This window comes from Drosophila navojoa, chromosome 3 (assembly GCF_054131105.1).
Source record: "Drosophila navojoa isolate 15081-1374.11 chromosome 3, UAZ_NAV_1.0, whole genome shotgun sequence".
Lineage (NCBI taxonomy): Eukaryota > Metazoa > Arthropoda > Insecta > Diptera > Drosophilidae > Drosophila > Drosophila navojoa.
In genome coordinates, this window is record NC_142891.1 from 12,770,121 (window position 1) to 12,790,023 (window position 19,903).

The 19,903-nt window shown below is 40.8% G+C and overlaps 3 protein-coding genes across 5 annotated transcripts; all 3 read right to left on the bottom strand.

Annotated features, from left to right (window-relative positions):
* Positions 1–639: 639 nt before the first annotated feature.
* On the bottom strand, positions 640–6,714 carry LOC115562523 (beta-1,3-glucosyltransferase). The gene is made up of 6 exons (XM_030384217.2): positions 6,186–6,714; positions 5,350–5,486; positions 4,884–5,283; positions 3,006–3,138; positions 1,912–2,065; positions 640–1,161 (listed from the first exon to the last, which is right to left on the bottom strand). The coding sequence occupies exons 1-6, from the start codon at positions 6,564–6,566 to the stop codon at positions 648–650; spliced, it is 1,719 nt and encodes a 572-aa protein (XP_030240077.2). The 5' UTR covers positions 6,567–6,714; the 3' UTR covers positions 640–647.
* Positions 6,715–7,373: 659 nt separating this feature from the next.
* mtm (phosphatidylinositol-3-phosphate phosphatase) lies at positions 7,374–9,633 on the bottom strand. The gene is made up of 2 exons (XM_030384216.2): positions 7,946–9,633; positions 7,374–7,877 (listed from the first exon to the last, which is right to left on the bottom strand). Exons 1-2 carry the CDS (start codon positions 9,492–9,494, stop codon positions 7,552–7,554), a joined length of 1,875 nt encoding a protein of 624 aa, XP_030240076.1. The 5' UTR covers positions 9,495–9,633; the 3' UTR covers positions 7,374–7,551.
* Positions 9,634–10,264: 631 nt separating this feature from the next.
* Liprin-alpha (PTPRF interacting protein alpha) lies at positions 10,265–19,844 on the bottom strand. Of its 3 annotated transcripts, none has more exons than XM_030384257.2 (15): positions 19,643–19,844; positions 18,165–18,452; positions 18,000–18,101; positions 17,604–17,933; positions 17,417–17,515; positions 16,800–16,967; positions 16,619–16,738; positions 15,781–15,909; positions 14,430–15,362; positions 13,751–14,364; positions 13,487–13,689; positions 13,304–13,411; positions 12,922–13,241; positions 12,738–12,854; positions 10,265–12,673 (listed from the first exon to the last, which is right to left on the bottom strand). In XM_030384257.2, exons 2-15 carry the CDS (start codon positions 18,411–18,413, stop codon positions 12,584–12,586), a joined length of 3,582 nt encoding a protein of 1,193 aa, XP_030240117.1. In that variant the 5' UTR covers positions 18,414–18,452; positions 19,643–19,844; the 3' UTR covers positions 10,265–12,583. The 3 variants fall into 3 exon arrangements, with proteins under 3 accessions (XP_030240117.1, XP_030240115.1, XP_030240118.1); XM_030384255.2 differs by having other exon boundaries at positions 15,769–15,909; XM_030384258.2 differs by lacking the exon at positions 15,781–15,909.
* Between the last annotated feature and the right edge of the window lie 59 nt (positions 19,845–19,903).

Below are 19,903 nucleotides of genomic sequence, written 5' to 3' on the forward strand. Positions count from 1 at the left end.
AAAAAATTCATTATTTAAATTAATAGTAGACTAGTAGTAGACTTAAATTAGTAGTAGACTACTTTGATAATCTCTAAACGATCTCTATTTATGTATAATAATATATACAATCTCTATATTGGGATGGTCTATAAAACATTGAAGATGTATATTTTCTTTGAATATAACAAAATATCTAAATATGATTAGATTCTCGGTCTGCTTTCAGAAACTTATTTACTGGGAATACCAACCAAAAACCGCCAAAAGCTGTGGTAAAATTCTGCTTCAAAGTCGCGAGTCGAAACCGCATTTGAGCATTTCCACTAATTAAAGTGACACGAAAACCGCAATACACAAATACACATATACATATATGCAACACACACACACACACTATACAAAACGACAAATAAATCAGCGTTTGCCGCAACGTAAAGCTGGCAAAGTTTTTCGGCGGGTAGAAAATGGGAAAATTTGTGTGCTTGGCAGGAGCTTGATGCCTGCAGCTCCTTCGCTCCTCCACTGGCTGCTGGAGTAGATTGAATTTGGGACAGGCCACGGCTTTGTGGTGACAACATTTGTCCAACTGCCACTGTCAGCGGCATTTGCGAGTAAAATGCTGCTGTTGCCTCTTTAATTACGCCACTCACCTGAGCATTTTTGTTTTAGAGATCCAAGTGCTTGGCGGAGCCTTCCAAGCCCGCTGCCAGCTGATTTGGCAGCTGCAGCAGTCCGTTCAGTGCCAGCGGCGCAGCACGTCGATCCTTGGCCGTGGCATGAGCTGAACTAGCGTTGCCCAGAGCGCCTCCGAGCCAACGCTTGTACGTGTGCTCCGGCGTGGTGTGCCAGTACTTGTGGAACGAAATGGGCGCATTGAGCTGCAGCAGCTCTGGCGCATAGTCCTGCGGCCGTGCCTGATGCAGAGCGGGCACATGCGTGGCCGTCACGCCCATTGCCTGCAGACAGTAGCCCAGTATCATGTCGTCTGGTGCACTTGCTGTTGGACAACTGCACCGCTGCACCACAAGTCTCAGCAGCGGCACGCTAAGCACAATGCCAGCGCCACCTGTGTGGTAATTGAAGCCATCCGGGGCATACAGTCGATAGCCATAGCGTTCCCCAAGATAAATGTGATTCGTGTGATTGTAACAGCCAAGCAGTTTGCTTAGCCGTGGTACGCTGCGTGCAAAACATTTCAGATAAACGTAGAAAAGAATTTGTTAAAGAGAACGCAATGATCATTTATTAAGAGAGGTGCGCAAGTAAAAGAGCAAAATTCACATGCAGAGTAAGCGCAACTGTCCAAAAAGCAAACAATTTGCCAGCTAAAGCTGTTAATGCTATGCTGTTAATGCTAGATATATAGAAAGACAGGGAAAGAGAGAGAGAGAGGGAGAGATTTGCTACTTGCACACTATTCCTCTTACTCGCTTTATTAGTAGATGCGCATGTGGCTCAGAAGCATAATATATGAGTGCTCTTATTAGTGTTAGTGTGTAACGATGCTTTAACGAAGGCTCAACTGTAAGCGATTGCATTGGAGAGAGTGAGCACAAGAGCTAGTCGCGCTGTTAAGCAAGTTTAAGGCTCTATTGCAAAGAGATCATTTCAATAATTCCTGAGCATCTGCGCTGAAGAGCAAAATAATAATTGAAGCCGTTCAGCATACAGTAGGCACGCCGTGTGTAAAAATATGCAGCATATAGATATCAATAAAAATATAAATGAATTGTAAAAAAAAAAAAAACAATCCGAGGCAATGATAATTTTAATTGAATGTGCGTTGAGGCGTGTAAGCCGCAAAAAAATCATGGCGCACACATACATACGCTCTCGCAAAAGCTAGCTCTCTTAAATGCACACATATAAAGACTCACTGGCTACCTCTCTTCCTCTCTCTCACACACATGCACAGACATACAGACATACCTTAGCAGCGTATCATCGTCGACAAGCATCAGCCAGCGTATGTCCGTTAGCTCGTTGATATCCTTGAGGGATAATTGCAAAATTGCCAATGTTTTGGCACAATGTCCAGTCGGTACATTGGGTAGGCCAGTGCCGGTCGTCGGTATACCATCATCTATTGCGGTTGCCAGTGGAGTCCAGTTGTGCAGTGTCGTAGCATAAAGGTGAAAGATCATAAAGACGAATCAATGAATATTCAATATGGCAGCTCTGCTGCTGCTGCTGCTGCTGCTGCTGCTACTGCTGCTACTGCAAACTGCTATTTCCAAACTGTTTGGCTGGCAGATGCATTTGTGTTTGTGTTTATGTGTGTGTGTTTGCTTCTGTCTGTTTAGTTTTCCCTCTGATTATACCCTGTGTGCATAGAAAATGCTTGGGGCATAATGATTTGGTTTAAGTGCAAATAAGAAGGAAAAGTATTTGAAACTTAAATCAATTGTAAAGTCAATCTGTCTGATGGTTTGACAGTAAATAAAATAAATTAATTTTGTATAAAAATATACAATATATGAATTAAATGAATGTGAACATTTTTCAATACTTTTATATTTTGAAGATTCATCTATATTTAATTCAGGTTTAAAAACACTGAACTGTAAAGTGTTGTGAAAATGGTTGGAATCATATCTTGGGAATTTAAAGATATTAATGAAATATGATAGATATCACATTAAAATAGTATAAATACTCTTCTATTTACAGATTCTAACGAATACATTGAACGTTTTGTGTATCTTCAACCGCTTAAAATCAATATTTATCCATTTTCTAGGTACTGCTTGTGCACTACAGGATATTTCCCTTAGCGGCACTCCCGACTATGACTAAAATCTGTTGACTATTGAGTACAGGGTATTTACTCGGCCCTGGAGCACCTGTCTGCTTCATTTAGTTTTTGTTATTGTTAGCAAGTGTGCGTGTGTTTGCCCATTTGCCACGCCCCCCAATTGGGAAGGCAGCAAGCAGCAGGAGCTGATGCAGAAGCAGGCAGTCATTTGCTTTAATTGCGTTCATCGTTCCCATTCTCATTCTCGTTGTTGTTGTTGTCGCTTTACCTGCCACATCGCTGTAGTATTTGCGCCGGATAGCATCGGGCGCCCAGGTGCGTTCGATGATTGGTATACGCTCCTTATGGAATTTTGCACAGGTCTTGATTGCGAAATAGATGTGTGCGCCAGTTGTGTGCACCTGTTGTGGGTGAAAATGGTTTGGGCATCAGTTTTGAATTCCAGTTTGTGTTTGACCGTTGTCACAGAATTTATGGTTATAGGTTTCAGATGCTAATTGCCTCAATGAACGAACCTCCCACATCAACATACCACACCCTCCACCCCACATACTCCCCACTGTTTGTCTTCATTTAACTGCCAAGCATTATTCAACTAAGCCAGCATCAGGCAATGGTTTTCATATATGGTATTTATCATTTTAACTACGTTAAATAATTCAAATAATTCAAAAGTTGTTGCTTATTCAAAGCAGTTAGGGGCAACGATGCGAATGTGTGATATTCCTTAAATTGAGAAATTCATTTCAAATGAATTAAATGAAATAAAATTGACAAATTATTTAATAACTAAATTTATGCATATTGACGGATATTTATTATGCTTAAGATTTACATGCATTTTAATTTATTTATCAAATATATGATAATTGATTGCTTTTTGCATCTATATAAAAAATAATTTATTTGAAATGATATTGTGCAAAATTATATTCAAAGAGCATTCTCACATTAAAAGAAAGCTTGCCTAAATAAGAAAATGGGCTCGCTGTTAAAGAACTTCAGCACTGTTAGAGGTCTAAGAGTGCTCCGGATTTAGTTCATCATTTGAATAAGTGTGAGGAAGGGAGAGAGAACATGCAAACACTATTGCCTTCATACCACTGCACTGCACTGCACTGGCAATGATCTCTTTACGTAATTCGAGTGCGCGAGTGAGCAAGCGAGCAAGCGAGCCACAGGCATTGTTTTTGCGAATGTATTGGTGAGTGTGCGAATAGCTTAATAAAGGAGTTCGACCAATAAGGTACTTTTATTGTGAGCGAATGAGTGAGTGAATTTTCAGAGCGAGAGGGTTAATCGCCGCAGTTGCCGTTGTATTAGTGTATTCTCGCAAGCTCTATTTTGCATAAGAGATGCATATGCAGCTGAGTGCGGGACTACAGCAGGCCATGGATAGAACAGTGACATCGTTGTTACTGTATTAGTTATTTAATCAAGGCATACACCCAAAAATATTGTTTAATCGCGAGCGTCTACATTGCGAGAGGATAAAGCGCTGGCGTTGCCTCATTTAATTATGTTAATGTGCATAGGGCAGGCTCTCTTTTCCTAAGCGATGCATAAGTTGAGAGCGCGAGCACTGCAGTATAAGTGTGAGTGTATTTGTGTAAACTTAACAGTATGTAATTGGTATGTTAAGCTCTGTATAGGAAGAGAAAGGAGCAAATATTGAGTCAGTGTTGTCTGGCGCTTAATAAGATCATTCAGTATGTGCGTGACTGTCGTGCAGATCGGACGCTGCTGTGGTGAAAGCAGCAGAAAATCTTGAAATATATAAAAAAAAAGCTCGACAGTGTGTGTTGATTTAATATAAAAATTGTCTTCGTGACCTTTCTGTGAGTTTATTTGCATTACATTACATTTTCCACAAAACTAAAATGCGAATATTCATTTACTTCAAAATGGCACTCGAAAGAAAAAGGTAACATTGCTGCTAGTTTTTTTTTTCAGTTTGCATGCACAATGAGCATGTATGTGTGTATGGGAGCATGGCTCAGTGATAATTTTAATCTTGGACTTTAATCACATTTACTTCTGCTGACCTTCACAGAGGCAATGCATACGACCATATGCCAAACTTAAATGCCTACTGTTACTTGAATATATGTATATATATATATATATAAACCGTTATTCAACTCACACAATGCACGGCACTCCCAGCGGCCATTTCCGGCTTGGCATGCAAGACACAGGACACAGGCTTTGACTCCTTTGCTGCTGCTGCTGGTGCTGCTGCTGTCGTCTCTAAGGACCCCAACGACCAGGCTGGCGATACTCTCGCCCAGGGACAAATGTAGTCAGCACTTTTCAAAATTATTTTGCGCTGCAACATGTCGACAAAGTCGTTGTCGTCTCTGCTGATGCTGATGTTGCTATCGACGTTGTTACTTCTACTGCCGCTGCCGCTGCTGCTGCTGCTGCCATCATCAGCAGGTGCTATATTATCGAAAATGAATCGGGCCAACTCATGGGCCGCATCTATGGCAAATTCGCTGTGCCTTGTGGCATTTGGCGCATTTAGAGCAACAAGTTCGACCAGGCTGCAAATGCATGTTCCATGATGAGTTATGGCCAAACATGATGCTGCCTCCTTCATCTGGACTCACCTGCGCAGCAATGCACCTGTAAAAACAACGCCGGCACTTAGCATGGGATATGGAAACCATGTTGGATCCTTGTAGTTGGCGAAATGGTGCACAATCGTCGCCTCGGTGTCGTACAAGGTGTGTCCGTAATAAGCCAACTGGGAATGGCAAGGATATTAAGTAGAACAGTTGATGCCGTCAAAATTTGATATGATGAATAACATTTCATTTAATATCTAAATTAATTTGAAAATTGTGAGATTTAAATTTTCAATTTGTCAGCTTGGGAATAGCTGAAAAAGTTGATATATTTTTGATATACTTGTTTAACAATATTAAAAATAAAATATTAGTCTGGCTACAGAGCAAATATAATTAGTTGTATTTGTTATTAATTACTGAAACGGGCTAGTTTATAAAAATGTATTGTTTTTTCATTTTTACAGAATTACAAATGGTTAATTGTGGTAAAGAGCCAATATTATTATTTGAATACAGAATTGTTTTTTTTTTTTTTTTTTTTTTTTTTTTTTTTTTTTTTTTTTTTTTAAATAAATATATAGCACTGTTTAATGTTTCTTTAAAAACATTATGCTTTAAAGAATATTTTAATATGAATTCAATATTTCTGAGGATTACGTATATTCAATTTTAGAATCGTTTACGTTAGCAATCATATCCTAACTTATGCCGACAAAATCGACCAATTTTTTATTGGTTTAGTTAATTTTTGACAGCTGTTTTCCTTATAGGATATGCTGCATATTATATTAAAACTGCATTTTTATAGCTCTGAAAATATTGACAGGTATTTTTGGACACTTTAAAATGTAATATTTCGAAATTTTTCTGTTCACCTCTTGCGCATCCCGCTTATGCAGTTGGTCGAGCAGGCCACGCAGCGAGGCGACGTGCGTGTTGTGCTGACACCAGATAATCCAATCGGTGTTCGCGTTTAGCAGACGTGTCTTGCCTCTCAAATAGGGCAGCGCATCGAGCAGGGTCCAGTAATTGAATAGTTCATGCATTATGTGCACCTTAATGGCGTAATTGTAATCCCTGGGGATCTCGTCCGATATTTGTTGCTGTCGCAGATTATCGCGCAAGGTGCGACAGTGCTCTGCCGCCTGCCGCGGACACGAAATGAGCAAAAGAATTTCACTGCCATTGCAGAAGCGCCCGAGACACGTTAAGAATAGTAAGAATTGCCAACTGGGCCTTAACTGCATTTTATGCATTTTATTTGGCCAACATTTTTGGTTAATAGAAAATCACTCTCTGGACTTTGCCGTCGCGTTGCCAATCGCTCGAGAGTGTAGCTCCGCCGTGCTCCGACTGCGACTGCATTAATGAGCGTGCGAAAACGTACTGAAGCAACTGTGATTGAATTTCCACAATTTTTGGCGCAAACGGCCAGAACATTTTCGTTTAGTTAATGCCAATGCGCAGGCGCCAAAGTCCGGTCAAATTTCATGAATGAATTCCGTTTAGCGCGCAACAGTTGGCCAATACCAGCATTGGCCATGGCAATGAACTAATGTGTGGCGGTGTCGGTGTGTGATTATATGTGTGTGTATGTGTGTGACTAATTGTAAAGGTGTATTGCATACATTTGTGCCGCAAACAGGGCGCACCCTGTATGGATGATACGCCCTGTGTTACTTGTTGGAATTGACTAAACAAATATGGGTCAGATAGGAGTAGGAGTATATTCATGCCTTGTTAATATGATTTTAATTTAATGGTTGTACTTAGGGTAAAAGGAAGGTGATTCAGTGGAGCCTCGTTATCGGAACTCCACTGTATATATGGATTAGTTATAGCAAACGCCGTGCAATTGCTAGATAAGAAAACGGTTCGATAAAGTTTAAATTGGTTTTATGTCAAACTCACGCGCATTTGCATATATAGCAAAACACATTTTAATGACTCGCAGTTGTTTCTAAAACAACTGTAGAAAGTTTATAAAAGAAGATATCAAAGCAGAAGACAAACAGCTAGCTAATTATATATATAATTTGTGTTTAATCAGCTTTTTAATAGCATATGTATACATATTTATTGATTTTAGTTTTACTGCTTATGCACATAATTTTTGGGATTAAATAATTCATAATTAGCGAATACATGAGTGACATGTATAATTAGTCGTTAACATAATAAATGGGAATACTAGTTAGTTAGAGCAGTTAGCTAGCTAGATTACATACATAAATTCTTAGTCTAATGCATGGGCGAGGCCAGTCGTGTGGTCGTCTGCATATTGTTGCTGCGATTGTTGAGCTTCAGGCGCAGCTCATTCACATGCTTGAAGAGCAGATCCTGTTTCGAGAGCAGCTCACGTGTGCGCTGGCAGCCATGCTGAGGTGTGCACAAGCCGGGATTCCAGCGGCAATAGAGACCCCTCCACAGGCGCACGGCACGCACGCTGGCAATGGGGCGCAGCACGAGCTCGGCGCCATGGGTGAACGAGGGGAAGAGAGGGTTCAAATACTGATCCAGCGAGGAATTAATGTGTGTCCACAGTGAAATGGTCTTGTGCTTCAGATCTATAATGGAGTTAGATATAGTAATTAGTTATGGCATATATAGCATTGATATATAGCGAACTGCTCACCCTCTGCCACCCGCTCTGCCTCGGTGTTGCACAGGAAGGTGCCAAAGCGGCATGAATACAAATGATCCACAATTGTGATGAGGAAATGCTCGTTGAATTCGAATGCGTTGGTAAACTGTTGACTCACTTGCCACACGCTATCAATGAACTGCAAAAAGACCGGCGAGCGATCAGCATCCGAGTGCTTGTTATCGCCGTGGCCGATGCGTTGCTGGAACTTATGACCGAACGACAGCCATTCCTTTTCGATAAGCACTTCGAAGCCGCGTACGGTGCGATAATGCGGATCCAGCAACAGCATCGATAATGCCGTCAGCTGTGCTGTGCGATCCCAGCCATCGGAGCAGTGGACCACCACGGATGTGCTCATTGTTTCCACCTTGTCGACGATGCGCACAGCTCCGGCCAGAACGCAGCGGATGTGCTTCAGCCATAAAGTGCTATCGATGGCCGTCTGCCATTTGGAGTCATCGGTGGTTGGGTAGCACGCCTCCTTCACCTTGCGCAGGCTCTCGCGCATCACGTGAATGTTGTGTATGTCGAGGAAATTGATTTCCACATTTTTATAGGCATCCTCCGATTCGTAGCCGCCGCCCTTCGCCTTGTTGGCAATGGCATTCGCACTGGGCCGAGCATCCATAATAGTCAATTTATCGGACTGCGCATTCGCTTCCATAATGTAACTTAGGTAGGTCTCATCATCGGCATTCCGTTTGCCACTGACACCGACCAGAGGTTGGGAACAACGTGTTATGGTTGCCTGCGTGCGAGGATTCATCCATGATAGAACGGGCAAACGGCAACGCGAACGAAATTGTGCAACGCGACGCAGGAAATCATCAGAAGCTGCCTTTGGCACGGCCCACACAGCTGGATAGCTGTCGCAAATGCCGTAGAACTCGTTGATCTTTGTAACACGCCACATATCGTTGGGCACGCCCAGGCGACGCAGCTCGGCCAACGGCTCGTACACCGCCCAGCCATCCCAGCCGGCACTCACAGCTGCATTTGCCGTCGACGGCTGAGCAGCTGCAGCGGCATGAGCAAACGCAAAGAGTTTGCCGCTGTAGGAGAGCGGAAATGCATTGGCCTGCAGCTTCTCGAAAACTGTGCGACGCGAATGATTCTGCTGCTTGTGTGCGAAGCGTAAATTGCGCATATCTTTGCAGAAGATTTCAATGCCATAGCTATTCTCGCCACGTGACGTGGCACCACCGATTTTTTCCACACGCGCAATCACGCCTAACGGCACGTCCACAACGACTGGGGGCTCCTGATCGCGCAATGGCAGCGAACGAAAATATAGGCGATAATTGGTGATGGTTAGGGCACCGAAGACCGGACCGCGATATGGGCACACATAGGTGACATCGTTCTTTTGATCCTGATCCTCTTCGCCGTCCAAGTAAACAAAGGGCGTATCTCTTTGTTGGCCGTTTTCAGCGCCGTGCTTGGAGCCCAGCGAACTTGACTTTGAGCTGCTGTCCAGCGAGTTGCTGCTGGCCGTTTTCGATGCCAACTTGTCGGCTGAACTTGATGTGGCATCCATTGCAGCGGAATGGTTAATTATCAACTGTTTCAGTTGTCTGATTGGATACTAAAGCGTAAACAAATTTTGCGTCGAGTGAATTATTTTTTTTTCTTTTTTTGTTCACAGTCGAGTATTATCGAACGACAATCGGAACAAGTTCATCAGATGAACTGAACGAGCAAACTGAGTTTTTGACTTATGTTATCCATGTAGGTAGTTAATAACATACATATATTTCTTATATATGCATGATAAAGCATATTACCAGAAAATTGATAGTTATCGCAATCAATTATATAGTTTAATTATCAAAAACTACATTTTAGTCCTTAGATGCCATTACACCACTCAGCACCTCTGTTAGTAAACATTACGTTCACAAAACTGTTACTTTACATACGACAGACTTGAGCGCCAAATTTGAATAGCAAAAACTAAACTCTTGGGGTCCCTTGCTAAATAGTTCCAAACACTTTGTTTTTGTAATAAATTTTAATTTATATATATGGTACATATAAAAAACTCCTGAACGGAATTTTCGCCTTTACTAAATTGTTAGTTTTCTTTTCACAATATTATTTAAATATATGTACATATGTATGTGTTTTTATGTTTCCTTGTATAATAATAGATTGTATATATTGTATTTAGTTTTACTTTAGTAAGTTGTATTTCTTTCTTTTAATTTTTTTTTAAAAAGATTTTTTAACAAAAGTTAACAATTAAACCAATATTTTTGTTCAAATCAACTTAATTTTTTAGTTAGTATTTTTATAAATTTAGATTAGTTTCTTCTCTTTGTTTGTTTTTTAATGTCACATTTACGTACATTATTAAATACGCTAAGCATCAACAGAAATCATTTAGCTGACTAAAAACGAAATGAGCTTTCCAATTGGTAAGTTCAATTACATAATTTGCTCCTCATATGCAGAGCGTGAAAATTAAATTGTGTAAATTATTAAAAACTAACACTAATCGATTTAATTTTTTTACTAAGGAGACTATTACTTAGGGAGCAGATAATGCTAGAATTGCATATGTTTTGTTTAAGTATTATTTATCTTGCTTTGAATGATTCATTTCATATAGTCAAATGTATCCTGTTGACGTTTTGTGTATTGTCTTAGCAGTTTTTTTTTACGAACATGTGTTTTTGTTTTGTTTAATTTTGCTAATACATTTGAAGAAATGAAGTTATAGTTTGCCTTTGTTTTTTGTTTTTGTTATATATACTTAGAGACAAAGCGTTAGTTGCAGTTTTGGTTGTTGTTCAAATTAATAAAAACTTATTCATTAAACTAATAATATGTTAGCAAAACAGGCAGTTTGTGTGCTTTCAACATATCCGATGTATGTCCATAAGTACATAAGAACTTTACAAATATTATCATAGTGTGTGTATGTGTATATATGTGTGTGTTTGTGTAAATGTTAGTATGAATAAACAAAGTCCGTAAATAAAAGAATTTCATTTATTTAGTTACCTTCGTCTTTGTATAAACTAAATTAACAACATAAAATTAAGGAGTGGGAAAGTTTTGTTTTGAAAAACAATGGATATGCTTTGTGAATATATATATATATATATATACATACATGTAAATATATACACATATATATGTCATATTTATAAATTTATGCCAAGACATTGGGATTGCAATTCGAGCTTCGAGTTTTGCCAATTACAATTGTTGCAAATTATTTATTAATATTAATTAGTAGCATGCCTAATTTGTATTTCGTATATTAGTTTTTACTCATTAATACAAAGGCTAAGTACTAGGTGTAGACTTATAGGGGTTCCTTGCCTTTAAAGCTTTTTTAACTATTTCGATTTTTCGGTTTTCCATATGTAAATAGTTAATAAATGTGGGCGCTTGCGACTTTTTACTTCAATCTTCTTCACTTTGCTCTATAATACTTTCTTTGTTAGTTACACGTATGCTTGATAATGTTAGTTATACAGTTATATAAATATATGTATATATATATATATATATGTATAAGTGAGCTTTATATGTGTGTTGTATATTAAACTAGCCGTATTTGTTTTTGTTTCTTTTTTTGTATACACATATAAATTTTATATATATAGTATATATATATATGCAGCTGTTTACTATATATGCCTGATTGTTGTGCATGTTGTTCTCTTCAGTTGAATTAAACCCGATCGGAGCGCCTTGCCCTACTATCGAAATGATATATAAGGTAAACTTAAAGCATGCCATAATGTCATATGTATAGTGTAAAAGTATTTAAAAAAAAAAAAGAATAAAATAAAAAACAAAATTAATTGAGTTAAACAAAAAAATAAACTGTACATAATGTCATTAAAATATTATATAACAATCAAGTTTGGTTACTAATTTGGTTCGAAGCACGCATCTCTGTATATATGTATATGTATATACATACATATATTTTTTTTATTCTGCAGCTAAAACAAAATACTGTTAGTCTATTGCAAGCCCAATTATACTATAAATATGTAAATCATATATGTCACATTGTTAAAAAATTAAAGAAAATATTCATATATCTACATACATATACATATGCATTAATATATATATAATTAATTAAAAATGATTAGCTTCTTAAACTTGTACATGCCTGCAGCTAGCAGGGCGCCCGTGCTAATTAATCTACATACACGCTTCGTATGTACGTAGTACGTATTTCCTATATAGAGTATGTGCTATGTCTTGTATACATTGTCTTGTAATGGATTATATGACTATGTGTGTCCGCTTGTATATGTGTGGCTGTGTATTTATATATATATATATATAAATAGATTAGACGTGCATCATGCTGCGTATTGTTGTTGTTGTTGTTGTTGTAGGGGGGCCCAGTCAGTAATTATTCTGAGCCTGGGAGTCTCTTGCGTTGCGTCTTTCTTGTTAGAATTTTGTGGCTTAGTTTTTTTTTTCGGTTTTCCCTCTTTTTTCCATACATTTCGTTCTCATTTTCAGTTGTCCTTCTCAGCGTTTAGGAAATATTAGCGCTGTGCTTGGCTGTTGCGCTGCTCTTGGTTTGGTTCATTTCATTTTAGGCTTGGTTTACTCATCCACCGGTGTTGTAGGCGGACTATAACTGCATCAGGATGCGCTACGCTGTTCGCTATCCGGCCTGCGATCTGTGGCAATTTGTAGCAAGTTTCGGAACTCTGTATCGAGTATTTGGCGAGCCTAAATTTCAATGATTTTTATTAGAAATTACTACATCAAAGTTGTATATATTGCAATTATTCACCTGTGCATTTTGCGTGGGTATTTGCAAAGCTAGGCCCATGGCATTGGCATCGAAACCCTCATCCAGCGCCATCAGACCACCATGGACGCCCGATTCGAGCAAGTTATTGGCATATTCCTAGCATGATAATAAGCAAGCCACTCAGTTGCACATAGAACTAAGAGTCTTTGATTTGAATACTCACCTTCAGCCCTATGCTGCTCACCCATCGTATGACACGCTCATTGCTCCACACGAGCACATCGCACAGGCCATTCTCGCTCATCTTGCGCCTGTGCTCCAGCTCGGTGCGGTCATAGTTCAAGCGCTTCAGCATTGAGATGCCATACTGCAGGCTGGTGCGATGAAAGCTATCAACCATTTTTAACTGGCCACGCAAATCCTTCTTGGTCAAATGATCCAGCATGCGTGCATCGACTAGGCACTCCATAAAGGTTGTGCGATATTGCGGCAACCCCAGCCCGGGCAGCCAGTAATTGCCAATCCACTCGTGATTCATGTCCCCTAAACAGAGATGAAGATGATGTTTAGATATCTATCATAAGTCTATATCTATTATCGCTTACCAAACGCCAGTGTAGTGCGTGATGTTTGCGGAGCTGAGGGTGAAGTTAGTGAAACCATTTCCTGTATGGCCAAACGTAGTTTGAGCCTGTGTAGGGGATTACTAATACCTATAGGGTGAAAGATTTGAATTTCATTTAATTTAGTTTTAATTAATGAATTAATTTCATATTTAATGCTCTCACCTATTTCCCGCTGTATCTCCGTATCGCTAAGTGCGCTCATAATAGCACCCGATTTGACATTGGCGCGACAGGCGGCCACATACCAGGCGGGCATGCCCACCCACAGCTCCAGCCAGGCGACAATGGTTGGTCCGTTCCACAGGGCGAATGGCGTGCCCGCTTTCATGGCCTCGCCCAGCAGATCGTTGCGGTAATCGTGATCTCTGCAAGACATATTAGTTAGTAAGGAATCATTCATCTTATCGAATCACTATTGGCACCCACTTCTTTTGCCTGCCGTAGTCGACGCTGCTGATCTTCGAGCCTGGGGCGCTGGCTATGCGCGGCATCATGCCGCCCGTCATGCTCATGACATCGTAGTTGGAATCCACCTCGCTCAAGCCCATCGACAGATTGCCTATGGACATCATGCTGGGCGAACCATCCGGCAGCGTATCCTTAACGCCCTTCACCTTCTCCTTTTTGCTAAAGAAACGACCCAGCGAAGACTTAATGCCCTTCTTCTTCTGCACGGCAGCGGCGGCAGCTGCTTCCCTCGATACGCCCGACGTCGGCGTCTGCAGCATGGACATCGAACCCATTGTATTGTAGTGGCGCAGTGACTCTTGGCTGCCATAGCGTGAACTAAGCGGCGACAGCCCATAGCCGTGCGAGGCCAACGTCATGTGAGCATTCACATGCGGCGAGGCAGCGGGCACCATTGTGCGGCGACGCAGCTCCTCCTGGCTATGGGCGAGCGCCTGGGCGACGCGCTCCAAGCGCATCGAACGTGCCGTCAGTGGAGAGGCAGCGCCGCCTGAACTCGAATCACCGGTGGTGGACATGCCGCCGTGCAGCTCCTCACGCGATGCATCACTGGACAGCACTGGCAAGTTAAGCTAGAAGATAGAAAATTAGGATGAAACTGCCTTACTGCCTTCCTTAAATAGGGCTTAACTCTTACCGTATGGTATTTCTGCATGAAATCGCGCTGTGGACTATTGGGCGTACTGCGTCCACTCATGGGCGGACTTTGTCTGTCCATGGAACGTCCGCGTGCCAATAGATTCACATGCTCCAGACTGCCGACGCGCGACTCCAGCTCTTCGGCGCGCGCCTCCGTCGATTGTTTCTCCTCCTGGATGAGGCGAATCTCATTATTGATGGCATCCAGCTGCTCTTGCAGCATCATGGCCAGCGTTTGAGCGTCTGTATGGCCAGAGGGCGACATCATGTCCGCCGTGGCCGCGGCATACATCGCATCGCTGTCATCGCAGTCGCCCACACTGGCCACCAGTTCGTACGCTTGCTGCTGGGCATGTGCCACCTGCTGCATTTGTAGCTTCTCCCATTCCTGCTCGGCCATCGAACGGGCCAGGGCATTCTCCTCGGACAGACGCGATTTACTCGGCCGTCGAAGCGAATGCGTCTCGAAACTGGCATGGGATGCGCTGCGTGTGAAGGCGTTACCCCCACCATCGACCACACTGCTGGGCGAGAGGCTGCGAGTAAGTGCCTCCGTCTGCTGGATATTGTAGGCGATCTCCTGCTGGAGCAGTTGACGCTTGAAATTCTCGATTTCGAGGCGCGTCTTGGACAGCTCCTTCATGATTTCGCTCTTCTCATGGTGCAGCTCCTCGGCCACCTTTCGCGCCTTCTCCAGCTCCTGTGTCAGCGCATTCTTCTCATCCAGCGCACGCATGCGCTCCTTCAGATGCACCTCCAGTCGCTCATTGGACTCGGACAGGAGCTTGTCCACCGTCGACGACAACCGCAAATTGTGCTCTTCATTCATTTTGAGACGCTGATTCAGTCTTACCACCTCGGCGTTCTTCTCTTCTAAATTCGCTTCCAAGCCCCGTATGCGATCCTCCGCCGAGCCATGACGTTCTTGAGCCTGAAAAGCGTTCAGCCAAACACGTTTAATAATGCAAATTCACGGGGTATCTCTCGTCATAATGACAACAAATTAGTGTTTGTATTAGTAATGAAAGCTAAATGTGAGTTTTCTTTTGTTTTTGTGAAGGGTATCAGTAGTCGGTGCGCTGAGTTCTTGTGCAGGACAGAAGAATAGAGAAAGAGTTGTATATATTCTTGGACATTGTTCTTGTGGTTGTTAGTAAGTGGATTTTGGAAAATAGAAAATCTATACGAAACGATATATATAGACTCAAATTACGTTACACAAAAATTAAGGATAGATATACTATATAAAAAGAATACAAAATTTAGTTGTATAATTGTTGATAATTGAGATTATACTTATGGAACCTGTCGGCGCGCATATTAGTTCGAGTGCATACCTTATTTCCTACCTTTGTCAATGCCTCCATGCGCGCCTTTAGCTGCTCCTCCATATCCGGCTGCAGTTTGGCATGCTGGGCTAGCTTTTGCTCTGAGAGTTCGAGCTTCTCTTCGATGGCGCTGATTTTCTCTTCGTGCAGCTGTCCATGGATGATTTTGTATGTTTTTGTGTTCGATATTTTGTGGGGTTGGGTGTAGTTTAATTAGTATGGTTTTTTTTGTTGAAATGCAATATGGAGAGGGTACATCATATTATTTAGTATTAGTCACAGTTTTGTAGCGTTTAAGCAGGCATGGGCGAAAACAAGACACTGGCTTCAGAAGATTTTGCTTGCATGAATAGGGTTGGGAAAATTTCTTCTTGGTTGAAAACATTCAATTTGATCAGAAAACTTAAAAAACTTGCGCTTCTATTATCAAAAGTTACTACTCTGCTAATAACATTTTGCTGTTATAGCACTCTCTCATCGTGTTATTAACAGAAGTATTTAACAGAAAGCAGCCAGATATGTAAGACTAGTCAGCTAACAGCTGTTAATCTTTCAAAATTATTTTAAAAAGTTTACTAAATTATAATAAGGCAAAACACATGATTATATTGACACTGAAGAATGATGTCATAGGCTTAATTATTTCCTGACTTTATAACGCTGTCAGAAATTGCTGAGATACATAATAATTAATAGCGAAAATAAGACATAAATACACATACATATATAGATAGGTAGGGTAGATTGCTTTGCAGTGCAGTGTTTTGATTAATTAATGAAATTCGCCCATGCCTCGAAACCATAACCAATTCCATGTATATATATGTATATATTTCTGTCTATTTATATTTATACGCACCTTTAGCTGTGCCTCCTTGTGCCGCAGTTCTTGCTCCAGTTTCTCGTTCAGATCGTGCAGCGAGGTGGATTCCCGTTGAGCATTGAGATAACGTTTCTCCAGCGTAGCAATGCGCTCCTCCTGAAAGTGTTTCATATGTTATATATTTATGTTATATCTAATCAATTTTGCTACCCTTTACCTGATCTTCCTTTTGTGCCACATTTTCGCGCAAATCGCGCTGGAGCTTCGAGCATTGATCCTGCGCCTTGCAATGCTCCTTTTGCACACGCGACAGATTCTCTTCCAGCTCACTAATCTTGTTGTTCAGATCGGAGACGCGACGCTGCCATTGCGACAATTCAGAGGTCTACGAATAATGAGAGAAAGTTAAGGTTAAATCTAGTTATTAATTGTATATGAATATCATTATGAAATTGAAATTAATACTGAGCTGCTAATTATATTAAAATTTTAATATTATAATTAGCAAATACTTTTTGAATTTGTGATCATTCAAATTCCTTATCTCATGTACGGCCTTGACGACTTCATTATTTACGTGAGCTAAGATCAATGTCTAATGCTGTTGATAATCAACAACAATCAATCGCATTATATTGCAACAACAATGAGAAATCTCAATTATGTTAAGCAGCAAATTCAAAGCACTTAAAATAAGGTTTATCATCATTTGAAATAGTTGTTTGCTTTATCAACACATGGACACATCTCGCCGTGAGTCATCGCTTGTCTAACAGCGTAGCTCGAGTTGTTGGCAATGATGTTATGTTGTTACCCCTGCCGCAGCCTGCTCACCTGCTTCTCGATGATCGTTTGTAGCTCGTGTGTTTTGGCCGCATATTCGTTTATTTCGCTCGCATCGCCATTGACCCCGCCGCCGTTGCCGCCAGCCAACTGCAACAACAAACGGTATAGAATGTAAAATACACGCTTGATTGAATAAACAGATATCACACACAAACACGCGCGCACGCACACACACCTTCTCTTTGATGCCATTTTCTCCGGTCGCTGCGCTCCCCGAGTTATTACCGCCACCGCTTTGCAAAGCGCCCGTTTTATATTGGTTAAGCTCCTCTTTGGTTGTATTCAGCTCTTCCTCCAGCGCATTGTTCTTCTCGATGGACAGACGCAGGCGCTCGCGTACTTTCTCGTCCAAAGCCTTGTGATGCTCGAACAGGGATTTGAGCGCTTTGAGCACCTCCACTTCGCTGGAGACGCCGCTCTGTGCGGCCGCCTGTCGCTTCACGACGGTCATGCGCAGCGATCGCTCATGACGCGACACCAAGCACTCCAAATGTTCCAGCAGCAGCTATAACAATATATACAGATTTAGTTGACTTTATTCCATATATAGCTCAAGCCATGTGTGGCTTACCCGCGTATTGTTGCGCTCCGCTTTAAGCTCTCCGATTTCTTCATCACGTTCCAGCAGAGTTTCGCGCGCTTGCGTCAGCTCCTTGGTGAGCGTAGCGAACTCCTGGAATATCGAAAGTAATACAATTAGATTACATTTATTGAGATTGAACATTTGTTGACTCACCTGCGGCAGATTGGCATTGATTTGACGCTGTAAGCTGTCCCGTTCCTTTTCCACTTCGTGCAGCTTCACCTCCGTTTCGCCCAAACGCTCCTGCGCCTCGCGCAAACTATCCATTAGCTTGTCCCGCTCATCGAGCATGGACACCATCAGCTGCTCAAAGTTCGCATCTTCGCCGCTGAACTGCGAGGAGCGCTGCGATATGCTGTCTTCCGATATTGTGGGCATTACGTCGCACATCATATTCCACATTATTTAGTTGGCCACCAGAGCACGGGCACACATGTAAGACTGGAAAATAAATTCGTTTTAATTATAGAAATAACTGTTCATAAGGAGACTAATAACTTCAGATGTCTATCATGCTAGGGTGGTCTTAAATATATGTAAATTTGTATTTTAAATAAAAATCAGTTAGGCAGCCCTCTTAGACATTAATTTAATCTTTTCAAATATTTAAAATCTAAAACTTGATTTTTATTGAAGACTATGTATAAAAGGAACTAAGATTATTTAAACAGCCCTTGAGATATAAATCTAATCTTGTTTGCTTTAAGATGTCGCATTTGTTTTCATTGAAAATTATTATCCATTTTATACTTTCATTGAAGAAAGTAAGACATAAAGAATATGTTCATATAAAAATGTATGTATATAAATATATTTTTAATGTAGATTATTTTATTTATAACTCTGCTTACGCACGCAAGCTAAGAGTAAATGCAACATTTATATAAATATGCGCACATCAAATATAGAACACGAATATCTTAAAACTCTCTTTTAAAAATATGTTTAATCATTCAACCGGTTTGAACCGGTATAACACAATTTCGCTGTTACTCAAATATACTATTTTGAAAAAGCAGTGTCAAAATTCGTTAAATTGAATTTAAAATAAAATAACTGTTGATATATAGTTTGCCTTAAATCGTTGGCTAGCCAATTAAAACCGTTAAAAAGCCTACGCTTTTTGCCCACGCCTCTGGAGCTTTACTTTTTGTTTATGCTCACTTTTCTGCCCCCCCTTCCCAAGTCGTTTACGCCCGTGTATTGGTTTAAAGACATTCCAATTGGACCAACACACTGAACATGTCTAATAAGGCTTTTATCATAGGCGCCGCATTGATAACAAGTTTTTTTTACAGCAACACACGTACACTCACGTACGCTGCGGACACACGCACACCTATACACATACATACACCGCTTATGTGTGTATATACATACACACATGCCAGCACGCACACATATGTACAGCTTTTTCTTTTTTATTTTATAATTTTTTTAATTTAAATTATTGTTTCTCACATGCATTGAACACTAATTATGGCAAACACATATAAATTTAGAGTCGTAGGTTAACAGCTGCTGCACTTTGTCGTATAATGATTGGTAAAACGCCTTTTCACGAGCATAGAGCGACGGCTTTTATGCAAAAAGAGCAAAAAACTCCCTTCCTCCCTGGTACAAACACGAACCCCGTAGCCAACAAGGATCGATCGCACGGCGACACCGCAGCAGCAGCAACAACAACTTTTGTTGCTGTTCAGCTTTTGCATATATATCTATTTAATTGTTGCAATTGTAGCAAGTTTTATTTATTTCCGATTGATTTTTATGTGCGAAAAAAGGCAGCTAGTTTCTTTTTTGGTTGCCACTTAGGTAAAAATGTGAATGTTGCCATCTAGTTTCAATATTTCATATATTTTTAGCACTCTGGCAGGCTAGGCTAAAATATA

Coding starts and splice junctions, on each gene's coding strand:
- LOC115562523 (XM_030384217.2), bottom strand. CDS start 6,566: ATGCATAAAATGCAGTTAAGGCCCAGTTGGCAATTCTTACTATTCTTA. Junction 2,066..3,005: donor ATACTACAGCGATGTGGCAG/GTAAAGCGACAA, acceptor CAACCGCAATAG/ATGATGGTATACCGACGACC. Junction 1,162..1,911: donor GACGATGATACGCTGCTAAG/GTATGTCTGTAT, acceptor TTTTGCACGCAG/CGTACCACGGCTAAGCAAAC.
- mtm (XM_030384216.2), bottom strand. CDS start 9,494: ATGGATGCCACATCAAGTTCAGCCGACAAGTTGGCATCGAAAACGGCC. Junction 7,878..7,945: donor GGCAGAGCGGGTGGCAGAGG/GTGAGCAGTTCG, acceptor ACTCCATTATAG/ATCTGAAGCACAAGACCATT.
- Liprin-alpha (XM_030384255.2), bottom strand. CDS start 18,413: ATGTGGAATATGATGTGCGACGTAATGCCCACAATATCGGAAGACAGC. Junction 16,739..16,799: donor TGGCACAAAAGGAAGATCAG/GTAAAGGGTAGC, acceptor AAACACTTTCAG/GAGGAGCGCATTGCTACGCT. Junction 14,365..14,429: donor TCATGCAGAAATACCATACG/GTAAGAGTTAAG, acceptor TCTATCTTCTAG/CTTAACTTGCCAGTGCTGTC.